A 17,187-nucleotide genomic window follows, 5' to 3' on the forward strand; every position below is an offset into this window, starting at 1 on the left:
CATTTAAATGACGAATCAGGTGATTTCAATACATGAATATACACACGCTGATACAGCAGCTGAACACAGGCTTTACAAACGTATTGTTATTATCTTTTATACATAGAAGGACAATTTGGGCCAGCACAGCACCGGGCTGTTGCACTGTTAAATTACCATAGAGTTTCTCGGGCCCTCTGTGTATCTGTCATTTGGAGAGTGGATGAGAGCGCACTGCATTGGTGCTCTGGGTCTGGGCCATGTTTCATCCTTCATGTTGAGCTAACGTTAATATAAATCCAACATCATGATGGTGCAGTTGTTGTCACACAGATTGGGGAACAATGTTTCCCACACGGTTTTATTTTGATGTCTGATTATGGACTGTTTCCTTTGGTTATAGGTAGACTGATGTTTCCCCCCCCAACCAGTCTTTCCACCCACTCAGCCAGGGAACACGGGGTGTGGCTGTTTTGAAAAGGATGAGCCATAAGAGGGCGAGGTTCATGAGGGAGAGGCAGAGTAGTTAGTTGAGTTATGAAATCGGTTTCAGCTCTGCATATGATTATTTCTGAGGGTTTTAATAGGGAAAAGAACTGGAATCAAACACATTGGAGGGTTGATAAATGTGTGTGCACACTGTATTTACCCCAGCCAGACAATATGTTTTTAGTAGCATACTGTAGTGCAAATAATATCATGATGTAATTTGTAGCAAATGATGAATAATGTTTGGTCTGAACAAGTTGTACATATATATATGATGATTAATTATCTGCTCAGTACAAGCTTTACCTTTTCTACATTATTTGTGGATGTGTGTTTTGGACCATATGTGGAATATATATATATATATATTTGTTGACCTTAACCATTGACCAATCAGCTCCAAAACATGGAGATACCCTTCCAAGTGATATTCCTACCTACATTAGTGAAAATCCATCCACACGTTATTAAGTTATTTTGTACACATAGACGCACAAAAACAAGACCCTTGAGGTTCTGTCAACAAGGTTAAAGAAAGCAACACAAAACACAGCAAAGTTTCCATTCAAGAACTCACTGGAGTCAACCAGTTGTGTTAGATATTAAATATAAGCAGTCCAACAAATCTTTAAACAGGAATGCGCCTTTATTTGTCAAGCCATATTTTGACATCATGTCAAACAATACAGAGATTCATTTTCCAGGAGGCAGGGTGAAAAAAAGGATTTTCACAACAGTGTAAATAGGTTAAAGTCTAAAACGTTAAAATCCTACATAGTGGCTTAATACGTTTGTATCTATTTATAGAAAAATACGGAGTCCAAGAGTTGTAGTTTACCATTTATTCTAATAAAGAACAGTAACTAGAAGAACCATAAATTGTGGGATTATAAGCAGGTTAGTAAGCAATAGTAAGAAATATATTTTATACTGAGATATTAATGAATTGTCAAAATAATAATCCATTAAATGAGAATGACGGCATTCTGCTTATTTTGGTGATTTCATTAAGTAAAAAATTAACACCACAAGAAACACGAGCTCGGCTTGTAGGAAAAATACACATAAAGAGAGAAATATATATTAGTGCTAGCCAGCTAGCGGTTTTTACTTGCAGTGACAGCTTTGTTGAGGATGTTTTACAAGTGACACCATATTTGATGATGATAGTTGTTGGTCTTAAACTTTATTGATCCAATCGCTAGAAGTAATTAAATTGAATAAATGAACAGCAGTCTATTTTTGATGCCATCCTCTGAACTAAGCTTGGCCTCCTATTGAATATAATGAATGTTATATTGTGATCAGTTAAACAAAACTGAAGCCTTTATTTAGACTGACTTATTATGGACACCACAACTGCTGTTACCTTTGTCTAGACTCTTTATGAGGTCTATGGATGTAACACTTGGGGTGAACAGTTGCACATGAGCAGCAGGGATAAAAAACTGACCTCCAATGAATCTGATGCGCATGGAAATGAGAAATTAGAGCATTTATGTGTTTATGTGTAAAGCATAAGAAGGAGAGACTTTGACAGTGAAGTCAAATGGACAGGTCATGTGTATCGTATGAAAAGGTTTAAAAGTATGGTGTGATCTTCATTTGAGCAAAGTTTGCATCAAGAGATAAAGTACAGTAAACCTATTCAAGTTGACCCACCGGCAGCATTACAGTACCATGATTAGAAATAAGATTTGGCCTACTATTGGACACTGTGCCTCTGATAAAGAACTGGTGAGGATTTTGGATTTTGGAAGTTTGCGTTTTTTGCAAGGGCTAAAACCTGCTGAGCTGATATTATTAAAACTTGGTAGAAGGGCGGGGTATAGGCCAGAGATGGCCCTAAACACGTCTGGAGCCGATTCCACTGAAGGTGCAGATCCAGGATTTGTTTGACCCCTTTCTTCATGTTCACAAGAATGTCTGGAACATTCAGGTGAGGCATGACCTCTGGGTAGAGCACGCAGGAGGCAGAACAAAGATTGTTGGTGTAGATTCCGCTGTTTTTGTTAACAGCACATCAACATTGGCGTCGGCCCTTATCACCAGAAGCTCTCGAATCTCACTGTCTTTCCAAGTTTACTTCTCTGTTTGCATCTTCTACTTCTGTGCCACCTCATTTTCATCCTGACACATTTGTATTGTTTGGGTTTTTGTCACTTTTGCATCTGTCAGATGTTAGAAATGTGTTAGAAATCGCTCGCTGTGCTTTCTCTAGACATTTTATCAGGGGGCTGGAAGGTAAAGTTCAGCAACTGACTTGGACATTTGTGTTCTCACATACAACCCCTGGACATTTTTAGGGAAATGTCTGGACTTCAGTTCAGGGCTGAAAGCAACTTAAGGGCCCTGTGAGTGGAGGTATGCACACTACTGTATGCTGCTCTAGTTTTTTATTCTTTTTGTAGGTTTCCTTACCTGCCTGTCCGCCTGAATAATGACCACTGTGTGTCTGTTTTCTTTTTTTGACCTAACTTCCCTTCCTGCCACGCTCAGCCAGCTCTCATTACCACACTTACAGGTTGGCCACCTGCCAGCCCTTGACTCAGCCTAAACCTCTGAAACTCTGGAAAAGTGCTCAGCAGCCTGGTAGACGCTGTGAACAGTCACTCTGTTCCAACATTCAGTCTCAGTCTTTAATTCAGGAACTTACATGAAACCTGTGAGACTATTCTTTGTCTCAGATCCGGCAGTGTTCGGCCCTCAGAGTCTTAAATTCAAACCTGAACCTGCGAAAGCACAAATTTCTATACAATCAAAAACTTTTTCAAACATAAAAGAACATAACAGTAATTTAGCATTGTCTTAACTTTGCATTCACGTTGACTTCAAACATTGCAGGCTATATTTAAAAGAACTTGTTGGAATGTTTCCGATTTTTGAAAGTATTTTTCTTACTGTTAGAGAGTATTATCTCCCCCAAGGAGGCTATGATTTCACCTGTGTCCATTTTGTGTGTTGGTAAGTTTGTTAGCAATAATACAAAAAACTGCTGAACGGATTTCCTTGAAACTTGGGAGAGTAATGCGGAATGGCTCAGGAAAGAACTCCTTAAATTCCCAGATGAAGACGTTTTCGAAAATGTCTTTTTAGCATTGCAAGATACAGCATTTCTTAGGGAAAAATTCATGGATCTTTTATGAAATCTATACGTTTGTGAAATTTGACTTTTGGAGGTATGCAGTCTACTGAACGCCATTATAGTTCCCTCATAGTGGGAAAATGAAATGACACTCTTGAAACTTTGTCTAGTTGTTGCATCATAGTGAACATTAGCATTAAATCATATTTTAAATTATTTTATATTACTTTTTTTCTAAGATGTATGATTCAATAGTATATGACATGGAAACTAATGGCTGCCCTAAAATAAACTAATTCAAAAATTTGAAATTCTACAACACACAAAATAAAATGGTCGCCAGTTATATGAGCTATATATGATTTTGCAAGGAACTAAACCTTGCATAACTCCTGCAGGTCCTTGCAGTGTGTGGAGTGTATGCAGTGGTGGATGTGTTAGTGGGAGTTTTGGGAAGATGATTAATCAGTTCATATCTCTAGTTTCTTTTTCATGACAAGCTTGTACAGGATCTGGTAGCCGTCATCCCAGGCGTACAGCAGCTGCTCCTGTGGGTTGTACTTCAGGCTTGAGTGAGATCCATAGCGTTTGGGGAAGTAAACCAGTGGCGCCTCTTCGTTGCTCACCATGCCATTGACGTCGAACACGCACTGCACACGTGAGCGGCCGGCCTGCTTGGTGTTGTACACCACATAGAGGGTGCCACAGATGACAAACGCCGACTCTGCGTTCTCTCTCGGGCAGTTTGTGTCCCACATCTGCTCGATGTCCAGCGAGCTGGCGTCCATTTTAGCCAGAGAGATGTGCTGCTCATTCTGCCGCGTTGCATAAATGGCCCACAGGCCTTCCTCATCCACAGCCAGGTCCATCACTGTCTCGGGGGTCAGGCCGTACACAGGGACATGGTCCTGGACTGGAAACACAGCGCTGTCCGTCACAGAGTTGGTCTTCAGGTCATATTTAACCACCATTACATCGTCAACCTGATTTACATAATAGGCGTGGTTGTTGTAGATGACGTGTCCTGTTCCCCTCCAGGCTGATGGCAGCTTCAGGCTCCTGGACAGAGACAGGCCCAGGGAGCGGGTGAAGTCTTGCGCAGAGGAAAACTCGTGGATGGTGTCGCCGTCCGTCCCATTAAAAATGTAGACCTTCCCAGAGCCCTTACTGGTGTCTTTACTCCACATGCCCTTTGGTCCTCCAACTCGCTTTAAGATCTTCATGGCTTTTATACTGGAGATCATGTCGCTGCAGTCTGCGCACAAGAGAGGGAGAGGTCTTATGTGAGGGGTCTTTGACATTTTAATAAAATTTGCATTCCTAATTTGCATAACTTTAAAGGAATAGCTCTGAATTTCTTTGAAAACGTGGAAATCTGATTTTCAAGAGTTCCACTGCGTCCAGTGGATAAATAGTGAACTACAGCCAGCCATTTTTAGACTCGGGAAGAAATACTCATCACTCAGCTTGAGAGATGCTGGCAGGTGGATTCTGTTTCCACACCAATCAGCTACTGGTTCCAGTTTCATATACAAAGTTTAATGTTCTCCAAAGATGTTTGGAAAAATGATTAAAAAAAAGATAAAACAACATTCATCATTCCATTTTCTATACAGTTTATCCTTTGAGTGTCAATGCCAAACCCAGCTGACATTGGGAATGAGATGGGTTACATGCTGGACACCAGCGTATAACTGGGCCAATGTACAGAGACAAACAACCATTCACACTCACATTCGCACCTAGGGTCAATTATAGTCTTCAAGTTCTGTCAGATTATTATCACACTGTAGTCTCAAAATAGGTATTTTACTAGTCATCACCAAAAAGCAGGGTTCAAACTGAAAATAAACTGTAAGTGCAGTTTAGGAGCATTATACTGTATCTCACCTGAGAGTTTAAAATATTTGGCCTTCTGCTTCTCCTGCACCAGAGTCACCTGCTGCTCTATCAACCTGTCGTCCACATCCACACAGGGCTGAGCCCCGTTCTGCGTCTCCAGGTAGTCCAGCTCTCGCTCCACCCGGTCCACCCTGGTGCCAACACCGTCCAGATTCATTCTAAGCGCCTCTTTCTCTTTGTCCAAGTTCTCCAGCTGGGAAACCATCTGCTGCTTCAGCTCCCGCAGCTCCGAGGCATAACGGGTGGTCTGTTCATGCCACAGAGAGATCCGGTCCTGTTCACAGAGGGGGATTAGTTTAATCTGAATCAGAACACAAGCACAAAAGTCACTCCCTCTTGTAGACAATTGGATATTTTTTGTTTTACAGGAACAGTACATGTTTTCCTGGAAACACAGAAAAGGCCATAATTTGATGTTTCGGCTCAGCCTTAATGAATAGATTGGGACATAATAAGTAGGAAACTGATCCTTCAAACAACCAGGTTCAACCTACACGTGGCAAGTATCCTCCCTGCTCACATGTCTTTTAGCTAAACCTCCTTCCAGTGCTCTTCCAGTGCTCTGTGTGGGCGCCGCTCTGCAGCACACCCTGACCTCTGACCTCGATGGAGGAGAGAACAGAAACAAGTTTCGCTGCAGGTGATCAGTGAAGTCTGACTCCTCTTTACAGAGACGGTAAAGAGATATGGATGAATGATAGTTTGAGAGAATCTATTGTGACTGAAGGACTTCAGACATGAAATGAAAGATAACAGAGCATTTCTCACACAAAACTATTTCGTACTCATTAGCCTGTTTGTTTTATTTCTGACAGATGTTTATTTTGTGTTGTTGGTTAAATTATTAGACGTCAATGGTTTCAAGTTATTATTTCAAAAGCTTTAACTGTAACTTTCCTTATTGTTTAAAACTATTTTTCTATTCCTTATACACCAAATGACTCACTAAGGAGTAAATGATTGGGACCCCCTCCAAGACCAGATGATACATCTCAAGGTGCTCATCCCTCGGTAACAAATGATTATATATATATTATCTTTACTTGAACATTCTTATAAATGCAATTTCATGATGAAGATGGTACAAACATTGTAAGCAAATATCACACACTTGATTATTGATGGGATATTTATTTACATATATTCAGGGTATACATATAAAACTTTCAACTCAGTGTCATATCCCAGACAAGAAGCTCTATAATAATCCCCCATACACATGTAAGAGATCTGTATTTTCCAGCATTTTCCCCAGGATTTGCCCACATCTGCATTCCATCGCCTGGTGCCCTGTCCCTCAGAGTTTCCTCTCAGAGGGACTCACAGGGAGCGCAGGGTTCGGCAGGGAGGTAAAGGGAGGTCTTACCTCAATAGCAAGCAGCCTCCGCTCCAAATAGTCAATCAGTGCTTGGTGCTGAGCGTTGGCAAAGCAGGCCAAAGTAACCAAGACAACAAGTCCTCTCATTTCTGTGTCAGCTCAGTGTCTCTCTCCAGGTCCTGTGAAGTCTTGACTGGAGCTCAGTGGCAGCGTGTGGAGGAGCCAGCAGATTCCCAGAGGTGGCCTGGAATGTTTTACTAAGCTTGTCTGGGAGGAGCCAGACACATCTGGTATAGATGGAAGCACAACGTCAGATGGAGACAAGACACTCCTTCTCATTTTAAATTCTTCTTTTTTTAAATTTTCACTGTAGATTTTATCCCCTGTCTGTTACAAGGGAGTTGCACCAGGAAGAGATGCCATCAGAAAAAGAGATCGTTTGATCAATATTTTTTCCACTGTACATATGGACATTTGAGTAACAAAACAGACTTAGAAAAATGTCAAACTGTCTAACAATTCTACCAGATGTATTTCTTGGATCTTGTCCTAGGGTGATGTCTTCTAATATGCCTTTTATTATAATATAGCTGACAGTAGGGGAAAATGGTTTCAGATGAATCCAGATGTTCAACAAATATTTTCATGTAAACCTGCTGTGTGGTCAGAAGTGATATTTATGCTGGGAGACCCAATGTGTGAAATATTCTTCATTACGTGTCAAACTACTCTTCCGGTGTGTCTTTCAACATCTTCCAGCTGTTCCATTGCACAGGAACAGGTTTAATAGTAATAATATATCTAAAGACTGAATGTGAAATTGCCGGGGAAATAGGAAAATTATGTTTAAACTGTCTCTGCTCTCTCCTTTCATTTATAAGACCAACCCTGCTATGAAACAGCTAGATCACAGCAATGAACACCTCTTTTTCCTATAAGTTGTTTCCACTTGGCACTAAAAGCCAACTCAAGCACATAATTACTGTGTGTGTGTGTGTGTGTTTGTGTGTGTGTGTTTGTGTGTGTTTGGTTTGGTTCCCTCAGTAAGGACGCAGACGTGTATTTTATGCGATTCAGAAGGCAAAGGTGTGATCACATATTTTGGGATTTGACTAGTTTAGGGATAAATAAAAATTTGAGGAAGAAGGCTCTTTACCCCTGAAACTCTAAAAGTGTTTTGTGGACTCAAACATCCCCCCCCCCCCCCCCCCTCCTCTTTTGCCTTACCATACTGGTGAGTAGATAATGGGTTAATCTTCATTTTTGGGTGAACTATCCCTTTAAGAGATTTGCAACATTTCCATTGGTTTCTAAGAGAACAATGACAATTATCCATGATGATTCATGCGTGGGGTTGGTTATTAATGTTAATGTAGATCTAGTGAATTTAGATGTGGCTCCATGGGGGGACTGTTGGTGGACGTATGCGCTCTAAGTGCGATGCTAGTTGTGTTTTTTTGTGTGTTTGCCTGCCTGCTCCCCACTCACCCTGCTTTGTCCTCTCCTGCCCCAGAAACACCTGCTCCTCTGTTCCACTCGGTCACGCTCAGCCAGCTCCCTCAGCCGCACTGTTTGCCCAGACTTCCTCGAGTTCACTCCCTCCGATCAGCTCCTCTGGACTCCCCCTCACCAGACACTCCGCTCCTCAGCCAGGACTCTGGATTCAGCTTTTGCCCTTCAGTATTTAGTTCCCTTACACTTGTTTTGGTAGCTTTGGGGTTTGATTTGTAACTTAATTAGCCTTTTTACACTTGTACACAGTTTCCAATAAAAATCATCATCTTTAAACCAATTTTTCTATGTCCTGGTAAATTATTTTTGCAATCCAAATAGTAACATATTCATTCTGCATGCAGTACAATGAAATAGGTTTGCGTTTTCATATTGTCAGCCCCTCTGCAGTGAGCCTGTCTGCCTACGCTTCACTGTCACTAACACAGCATAGTGGCATAGTTAGAAAATTAGAGTTACCTCATTTACAATAAACTCTTTAGCCCTCTGACAGACTGGTGAGCCGTCCTGGGTCATCCCGCGTCCTCATTGTGCTTTGTCAGATTACAGTGACAATTTCAGGTACAAATGTATCTTTAGTCAAAAGCAATCCAGTAAACCAGCTCAGCCATCATTTCTTCAGCAATAAAGAAAAAGATGTGGTTCAAAGTTGGTTATATTAGTGTGTAACAAACCAGTATGTGTGAGTGTGTGTAGATGGTCATGTGCTGTTGTGTGAATGTTTTGGGGCGTTGAGTGACTCTGTGTCCAACGATAACAGACAGGATCACCAGGTAGTGGTTAGTTATGTAAATCAGGTGGGTTATAAGAGCTAACGCAGCGCCTGATGATGTCTGGTACAAACTCACTTTTTTTCTAGCTCTATATCTACAGATTGTTTTTCTGGAGTCTCAACAGGCTTAACATTAATGTTTTCACATACACAGTGTGTACAATCCCCTCTAAAATAAACTCATTCAACTTTGAATTAATCTTTATTTTATTAAAATGTATTTGACATTCAGGAGCAGGGTCCTGATCTTCTCAGGGAGAGACTCACTCAGGGTTCAATGCTCCTTTTGGGTCGTGATTGTTGGACTTCTGTCACCAATAATTGCTGCTTACTCCGAATGATTTCAACCAAACATGGAAACGTTAAAACTGTCAGCTTGTTCAGGACATTCCTGCTGTTTTATAATATGTATAAATTATAATATGTACTTTAAATTACAACTGCTACCATTTGGCTAATATTATATATATTATATATATTTTCTAATACTACCTGAGAATAATAAATAGGTTTTTAACTGTAATTGTAATATAAGATATAGTAGTATAATAAAATCATTATATTTGATTATCAGTAGGACATTCTATTCTCCTGAAAGCTCTCCCACTCTTGTGTTATTATTTATAGTCTATCTACCTGAAGCGGCGCATACTGTTTGTCCATATATGGCGTGAATGTGGAGGCATACAGCCGAGTGGGCTGGGAAGCAAATGGACATGACGACAATGATCAGTGTGTTCATTTGAATGTGAGTCCATTTTTTCAGGACATTTGTTTACAGGATTGTGAGTGTCCTCAGTGATTGGGCAGGACAGCGTGAAACGTCCTGAAACATGCAAACACAGGCAAATGTGGGGCACGGAGGGGAAGAGGCTGGAGGGCCTTTTGTTATCAGACAGTGCATCAACTAGTGGAAGATCAGATCAACTCGGAAGATCCTCTTCAAACCCAAAAATACCAGGTATGTACTATTTCATTGTGTAAGAAAATACGAGATTTAGTTGGCTCTATGTGGGGGTTTCCAGATTATCAACAAAAAAAAAGGAAATTAATTTCTAGACTAGATAATACAAAGGATAAGTGGTATGAATAATGGATGGATCAAAACGTTGTGCTGCTCTGTGGTTTGACATTAGGAGACTATTTAATGATGCAGAAATTGTATTATTATTGTATTGCACTTCTGATTTTCTCTTCCAACAACAAAAGGGATCAAGTCCCACCAACACTGAATTCTTCCGAGCAACATGGAGTACACATTCAGAGCAGTAACTCAGAGCTCGGGGATTATTATCTGGAGAGTTGAGGTAATGTGACTTCAGATGCTACAATAATGACTGAAAGTTAGTGAGCAGCAATGGCGGAACAACTCCTGTTATTTCATCTGAGATGCAAATTTTGTTTTTTCTTCACTCTGTGCAACAGAAATTGGAGCTGGTTCAAGTCCCAGAGAAATCCAATGGGAGCTTTTATGATGGTGACTGCTACGTGCTTTTGTCTGTAAGTCTGAGAAGTGACTAATGAATCTGTGTGGTTTTCAGTGCCGGGGCAGCTTGTTTGTCGAGTACAGGCCTATGTTGTATTTGCAGACATAATTTGTATATTATATCAGACACCCTCCTCATGTATACACCAGCACAGACCCACTGTTTCTCCACTCTGGTTTGTCCAGACCCAGAAGGTGGGCAGCTCTCTGTCTTATGATATCCACTACTGGATTGGCTCAACGTCCTCTCAGGATGAACAGGCAGCAGCCGCTGTTTACACCATACAGCTCGATGAATTCTTGGGCTGCACTCCGGTCCAGCATCGCGAGGTCCAGAACCACGAGTCTGATGCCTTCAGGGGATACTTCAAACAAGGAATAATGTGAGTGTTGCTGCAGAAGGCCAGCGTTAAATAAATGGTAAATATAATGATCTTGTCTTGTTTAGCTATAAGAAAGGTGGCGTTGCATCAGGTATGAGGCACACTGAAACCAACTCCTATGATGTGAAGAGGCTGCTTCATGTCAAAGGGAAGAAGAGAGTGATTGCCAGGGAGGTGAGCCATGCTTCACAGTGGTTATGTAATGTGGTGCACAGGAAGCTGTATACAAAATGGTGCCATATGCTTGAATTTGTTTCAGGTGGAGATGAGCTGGAAGAGCTTCAACCTTGGGGATGTCTTTTTGTTGGACATTGGAAAAAACATTGTTCAGTGGAATGGCCCAAAGTGTAACAAACAGGAAAAGCTTAAAGTAAGATTTTTGTGTGACTGTGTGGGGGCCTCTGTATTTTGTTGGGTGCAAAATGTGTTTGTTTTAGTGCAGCTTTACTTCTGTGTTGCATTAGGGGCTCGGGAAAATAACAACTCACAGAGCAACTGACTGTCTCTAAAGACACAGCTTTCTTCTGCATGTATATTGTAGTTGGACCTTGAAATAAGTCTGACTGTGAGTTGTGTGTTTTCGGAGCTCATCACAGTATCTAAATCATCCTCTTTAAACCTGTGTATGAAGTGGTGGTAGTGCTCAGATTGAGTTCATTTCCTTGTTCCTGCAAAAAGCCTGGGGCCTCTGAATGGTTTATTGTCTCCCACAGTTCACAAACCTAATAATAGAAATACAGTGAGGGGTGTTGTTGTTGTAGCCTTTTAGTTAGATTACATGTTGCATCAGGGTTAGGATTAGGGTAAGGGTTATAATAATACAAGATTTCTGACCAGAGGATGAAAAGCAAGTAACTCTTTAATCTCTTAATTCTAAAAAATGTGTGCATATGGAAAGTTACAAAGTCAATCAAAGACATGCAGACTGGAGTTAGATAAACTGAAGACTCTAAATTGACCATACGTGTGAAGGTGAGATCGAATGGCTGTTGGTCCCCACAACAAAAGGAAAAGGCATATAGAGGGATGGATGTCATCAATATGTCATCTAAAGTTTATAGTCTGAGGTTTCTGAGATTGTGTATTCTCTCTTTGTCGTACCTCTGCTTCTCAGGGGATGTTGTTAGCCAAAGACATCCGGGACAGAGAGAGAGGAGGTCGGGCGGAGATCAGAGTGATCGAGGGCGATGCAGAAAGCAACTCCCCTCAGAACATGGAGGTCCTGAATAATGTTCTGGGAGAAAGAACATCCGGGCTGAAAGACGGACCATCTGATGAAGTTGCAGACCAGGAGCAGAAGGCCAAACTCACTCTTTACCAGTGAGCTCCCCCCCCCCCCCCCCCCCCCCCGGCCTGTATTATCCATGTCCCTATGTCCATGTCCATGTCCCCCATGTCCCATTATTTAGAGCGAGAGTGCGAATTTATCCATATTCAGTTTCAGTTTTATTTGATTTAATTTGTTTCAGTGTGTCAGATGCTGATGGCCAGATGAAGGTCACAGAAGTTGCCACCAGACCATTGGTTCAGGATCTTCTCAACCATGATGTGAGTTGCTGCAATATTGATAGATCCGGTTGCCACTATAAAACTCTGGTGTCAATCTAGTCTGACATCTCACTATTTCCATGCATTATAGAGTTTGAAGTATTGATACTGCTGTTCACACAGGGAATACATATACAAAGATACTTATATTATTGATGTTTTGGAAACCTAATGTAATGGTCATTTTAGGACTGCTACCTCTTGGACCAGGGAGGGACCAAGATCTTTGTATGGAAGGGGAAGAAAGCAAACAAAGCTGAAAGACAGGCTGCGATGGCCAGAGCTTTGGTGAGTGACACCACATACCACCACCTTGGGTTTGAATGATCTAAGATGACATGTTTCTATGTTGCATTTGACTGGCTGCTACAGGAGTTCATCAAGTTCAAAAAGTACCCCAACACGACAAATGTGGAGACAGTGAATGACGGAGCAGAGTCGGCTCTCTTCAAGCAGCTGTTCCAGGGGTGGACAGTCAAAGACCAGACTCAGGGTCTGGGCAAAGTACACACGAAAGGGAAAGTGGGTAAGTGCCTATGTGTTCGTTAATCCACCAAAAATACAACAAGCAAGCAAGAGGAAGCGCTTTTGTCTTTGAAGAACAACTTCTTTGGTTGTTGATCAAGATTTATTGTTTTATGGTCATATCTGCTGCAGCCAACATCACACAGGAGAAATTTGATGCTTCTCTGATGCACGTGATGCCGGAAATTGCAGCACAGGCACGAATGGTGGATGATGGCACGGGTCAAGTTGAGGTATCTGTGACTATATACTCTGAATTTCACCTTAAATATGAACATGCACTCATTATCTACTCACCTATGGAGAGGTGGGTGAAGTAAAACACTTTAGGAGTTTCAGGGGTAATCAGCGTTGCAGCCAAATCCAATACAATTAAATTAACAAATTAGAGATTTTTCAAATGTAAAATAACAACAGAAAGAAAAACATCACATACCTTCATACTGCTCCTGTGGTGTCGGCGAGCCCCATCATGAAACTGGCCACAGTGATGTTTTCTGCAATTTGTGTTTCAGACTTGATTTACCTTTGTGATGTTCTCAGGTTTGGAGGATTGAGAATCTGGAGCTCGTCCCTGTGGATCCTAAAAGTTACGGATACTTCTATGGAGGAGACTGCTACCTGATCCTCTACACCTACCTGGTTAACAACAAGCAGTGTTACCTGCTCTACATCTGGCAAGTGAGGGCATGCTGTAACAAACCGTGTTTAACATAATCAAAAAAAACTAAAACAAAACAAGTTGAATGGGGAGTTGCTCCTCCCCATTCCCTGCTTTGGATTTTTCTGATGGTCAAATGATCTATTCTGACTCATATCTCAGGGGCGTCATGCAACACAGGATGAAATAGCAGCCTCAGCATTTCAGGCTGTGGATTTGGATCAGAAATATGGTGGCGTGCCCGTCCAAGTGAGATTAACCATGGGCAAAGAACCAAGACACTTTATGGCAATGTTCAAGGGTAAAATGGTCATCTTTGAGGTACGACTATTGACTGCCATTATACAAAATTCTATAGATGTAATATTATCATTTCTATGGTGTCTTTTTTACAACAGTAACGAATATGACTGTTCTTTTCTTGAAGGGAGGCACATCTAGAAAAGGAACCTCTGACCCAGAGCCTCCAGTCAGACTGTTCCAGGTCCACGGCTCTGACCCATCCAACACTAAAACCATTGAGGTTCCAGCCCTGGCATCCTCTCTCAACTCCAATGATGTGTTTCTACTGAAGAGCCAATCAGGAATGTTTCTGTGGTGTGGGAAGGTAAGGAGGAGGGAGTTTAAATAAGAGAGAGAATCACAACCACAGGGTGATGATACAATATAATACTTTTGGAGTATTCATTTTTTAATACTACTGTAACATAAAATTTAAATCAGACATACTGTTATTTGTTTGTCCATATATAGTAAGCTTTTACCCTGTCAAAGCTTCTTTGAGCGAAACACTAAACCTCTAAACATTTTCACAGTAATTTGATATAAATGGACTTTCAGCACTGTTATTATTTTTGAAAAGGTGTAATTTGTGTTACCAGGGCTCTAGTGGAGATGAGAGGGCCATGGCGAAGGAGGTCAACACTGTGATTGGACAGAACAGCTCAGAGGAGATTGTCGCAGAGGGCCAGGAGCCCGTTGAATTCTGGGAAATCCTTGGAGGCAAATCTCCATATGCTAATGACAAGAGGTGATGAAAAAAATACTAATACCCTAAAGTTTGATGTTACGAAGAGGAAACTCATTAGTTGTCCACTGTTCTGCAAGTTATGTGTTGTTGTTGTTGTTGTTGTTGTTGTGTGCAGGCTCCAGCACACGGTTCTAGACCATCAGCCACGCCTGTTTGAATGCTTCAATAAAACAGGCCGTTTCATCGTCTCTGAGGTGACTCAGTTCACACAGGATGACCTCAATGAGGATGATGTCATGTTACTGGACACATGGGACCAGGTATGAGGTGACACTGTCTGTGACAATTACCAAGTCCGAGACTTTCAAAACCTGCTGTATAGTGAAACAAAACTCTGAACCTGAGCTCTTTATTCTGTAGATATTTATTTTCCTATAACTGTGCCCCCTCTTCAGGTGTTTCTCTGGATCGGTAAAGATGCAAACGCGGTTGAGCGCAAAGAAGCCGTGGTCACAAGCCAAGAGTACCTGCACACCCACCCAGGCAACAGAGATCCAGACACCCCCATCGTCTCGGTCAAGCAAGGGTTCGAGCCGCCCACCTTCACTGGGTGGTTCACAGCCTGGGATCCCTCCAAATGGAGCGTGAGTGTTTGGCTGAAGGGCTTGAACATTTAAATGGATGAGTAAAACACTCACACTGAACAAATGTCTTTCTTTTAGGGAGGAAAAAGCTACGAGGAGTTGAAGAAAGAGTTGGGAGATGACGTGTCGCCCGTTCATGTAACAAGTGTATGTAGAATCTTATTCATTTCTCACGTTTTTCATTAACTCAACATTGAATATGTATTGGATTTATGACTAAATGCATGTTTCAATAAATCTTTTTTAGATTTTGTCATCTTATATGTCACAACAGTCAGTGATACAGATGAATGAAGTTGTGTAAACTAGCAATGTTCTTTTAATGGGATTTTTCCAGGAGCAGAACTGTGTTGAAAGTGAGAAAAACTTTGAGTCCTTTCCAGTGGACTCTCTGCTCAACAAGCTCCCTAACGAACTGCCTGAAGGTGTGGACCCAACCAAGAAAGAGGTGTGTGTGTGTGTGTGTGTGTGTGTGTGTGTGTGTGTGTGTGTGTACTTGAAAAGATATCTTTGAGAATACAATTTTAGACCTCGACCTTACAGTGTGAGGATATTTTTGGAAAGTGAGGACATTTAGGCCGGTCTAAGTCCTCACCACCTTAATCTCTTTCAATTAGCTTTGAGGGGTAAGACTTGCTTTTAGGGTAGGAGTAAGGGTTAACAATGTATTTGTGATGGGTTGGATGAGAGGACAGGCAAGGCATCATGTCAGTGAGTCTCCTCACCAAGATAGAGGTTCAAGGTTTGTGCCTGCATAGGAAAAAAGTTAATTTTGGGGTCAGAGGTGAAGGCTGGGGAAGGGTTATGACAGTATGGGTTGTCCTCTTAACTAATGTAAGTGTATGTAAAGTCCCATACGGGGATGTATGATGATAACATACAACCTCAGGAAGCCATGTTTGTGCACTTCCTCCCTGGAACAGTTAAATGTGCATGATTTAACCATATGGCAGACACTGTTTTAACAAAAGAAGACATGTTTTTTTCTGTAGTGCATTAGATAACCATCTGACATTCTGACTAAAATCGAAAAAGAAATAGAATATCCTCTAAATATCACTTTTATTGATCCGATGTGGAAATAATCTGTTTATAGTGTTTAAGTAAGTATCATTATCTACCAAGTTTGATTCAGTTCTAATTATCCTCAAACTGCGGCGACATTGTTGCGTTGTAAAGTGTTACCATGACGCTTTGCAGCAGCTGAAGACACCATCTGCTCTGGTTGTTTCTGAATCTGACTGTTTTATTGACTGCTCTTCAGAAACACCTCTCGGACTCGGACTTCGACAGCGTGTTTGGGATCAGCAAAGACGACTTTGCACAGCTGCCGCAGTGGAAACAGCTCAAGATGAAGAAAGAAAAAGGAATGTTTTGATATTTTATTGTTTTTTTAGATTTAAAGCCAGCAAGAGGTCCCGTCTGTCTGTCCCCCTCCCCTAATTGACTTTCCACTGAAGCCAGTCTTGATTCTTAATTAAATGAAAACGTGTTGTAGCTCTTGTAATAACATAATTTGAAATCTCAGTCCGACAATGTAAAAAACTGTAATGCCTATTATCACGGGCGTGGACAATAACAATTAAAAGCAGTTTTTTTTTTTAATTAAGCAAAGAAATTAATATTTGTGCAACTTTCTTTAACTTTGAAATACCAAAACTTTAACAGCACAGATTTCTCCTGTAAGTCTGGATCTACTTTGCCATCTGTTGGTCAAATAATAATACAGCATGTCACTTTTGTTTCTACAAACTGTTAAGTATCTACAGCTGTTCCTCTACAGGTTTCACAGGAATGGATTACAAATCATCTTATCCTATAATTTGTATTTTCCCCCCCCCATGTGAAACAATTTTAATAAACAAGTACATGAAACAATTGTGAGCAAATAAATCTTCATTGTTCAGGAAAAA

The 17,187-nt window shown here is 41.1% G+C and overlaps 2 protein-coding genes across 5 annotated transcripts; one reads left to right on the forward strand and one right to left on the reverse strand.

The window, feature by feature from the left end:
• Positions 1 to 1,095: 1,095 nt before the first annotated feature.
• olfml3b (olfactomedin-like 3b) lies at positions 1,096 to 13,625 on the reverse strand. Of its 4 annotated transcripts, none has more exons than XM_053433314.1 (5): positions 8,745 to 8,989; positions 8,262 to 8,430; positions 6,822 to 7,060; positions 5,444 to 5,729; positions 1,096 to 4,808 (listed from the first exon to the last, which is right to left on the reverse strand). In XM_053433314.1, exons 3-5 carry the CDS (start codon positions 6,918 to 6,920, stop codon positions 4,024 to 4,026), a joined length of 1,170 nt encoding a protein of 389 aa, XP_053289289.1. In that variant the 5' UTR covers positions 6,921 to 7,060; positions 8,262 to 8,430; positions 8,745 to 8,989; the 3' UTR covers positions 1,096 to 4,023. The 4 variants fall into 4 exon arrangements, with proteins under 4 accessions (XP_053289289.1, XP_053289296.1, XP_053289280.1 ...); XM_053433321.1 differs by having other exon boundaries at positions 8,262 to 8,440; XM_053433305.1 differs by having other exon boundaries at positions 8,262 to 8,484.
• On the forward strand, positions 9,855 to 17,152 carry avil (advillin). The gene is made up of 20 exons (XM_053433293.1): positions 9,855 to 10,018; positions 10,267 to 10,364; positions 10,483 to 10,557; positions 10,730 to 10,926; positions 10,992 to 11,100; positions 11,186 to 11,296; positions 12,041 to 12,246; positions 12,396 to 12,474; positions 12,664 to 12,762; positions 12,847 to 13,000; positions 13,132 to 13,232; positions 13,543 to 13,680; positions 13,823 to 13,981; positions 14,088 to 14,267; positions 14,542 to 14,690; positions 14,806 to 14,950; positions 15,086 to 15,274; positions 15,353 to 15,421; positions 15,612 to 15,722; positions 16,539 to 17,152. Exons 2-20 carry the CDS (start codon positions 10,305 to 10,307, stop codon positions 16,650 to 16,652), a joined length of 2,445 nt encoding a protein of 814 aa, XP_053289268.1. The 5' UTR covers positions 9,855 to 10,018; positions 10,267 to 10,304; the 3' UTR covers positions 16,653 to 17,152.
• The last annotated feature ends 35 nt before the right edge of the window (positions 17,153 to 17,187 follow it).

The sequence above is a fragment of the Pleuronectes platessa genome, chromosome 2 (assembly GCF_947347685.1).
Source record: "Pleuronectes platessa chromosome 2, fPlePla1.1, whole genome shotgun sequence".
NCBI classification, from domain to species: domain Eukaryota; kingdom Metazoa; phylum Chordata; class Actinopteri; order Pleuronectiformes; family Pleuronectidae; genus Pleuronectes; species Pleuronectes platessa.

Excerpts from the sequence above, each read along its gene's own strand:
- olfml3b (XM_053433330.1), bottom strand. The coding sequence starts at position 6,920 with ATGAGAGGACTTGTTGTCTTGGTTACTTTGGCCTGCTTTGCCAACGCT. Across the intron at positions 5,730-6,821 it reads GGAGGCTGCTTGCTATTGAG|GACCGGATCTCTCTGTGGCA; the intron begins GTAAGACCTCCC and ends CTCTGTGAACAG. Across the intron at positions 4,809-5,443 it reads CAAATATTTTAAACTCTCAG|ACTGCAGCGACATGATCTCC; the intron begins GTGAGATACAGT and ends TCTTGTGCGCAG.
- avil (XM_053433293.1), top strand. The coding sequence starts at position 10,305 with ATGGAGTACACATTCAGAGCAGTAACTCAGAGCTCGGGGATTATTATC. Across the intron at positions 10,927-10,991 it reads TACTTCAAACAAGGAATAAT|CTATAAGAAAGGTGGCGTTG; the intron begins GTGAGTGTTGCT and ends TGTCTTGTTTAG. Across the intron at positions 12,475-12,663 it reads AGGATCTTCTCAACCATGAT|GACTGCTACCTCTTGGACCA; the intron begins GTGAGTTGCTGC and ends TGGTCATTTTAG.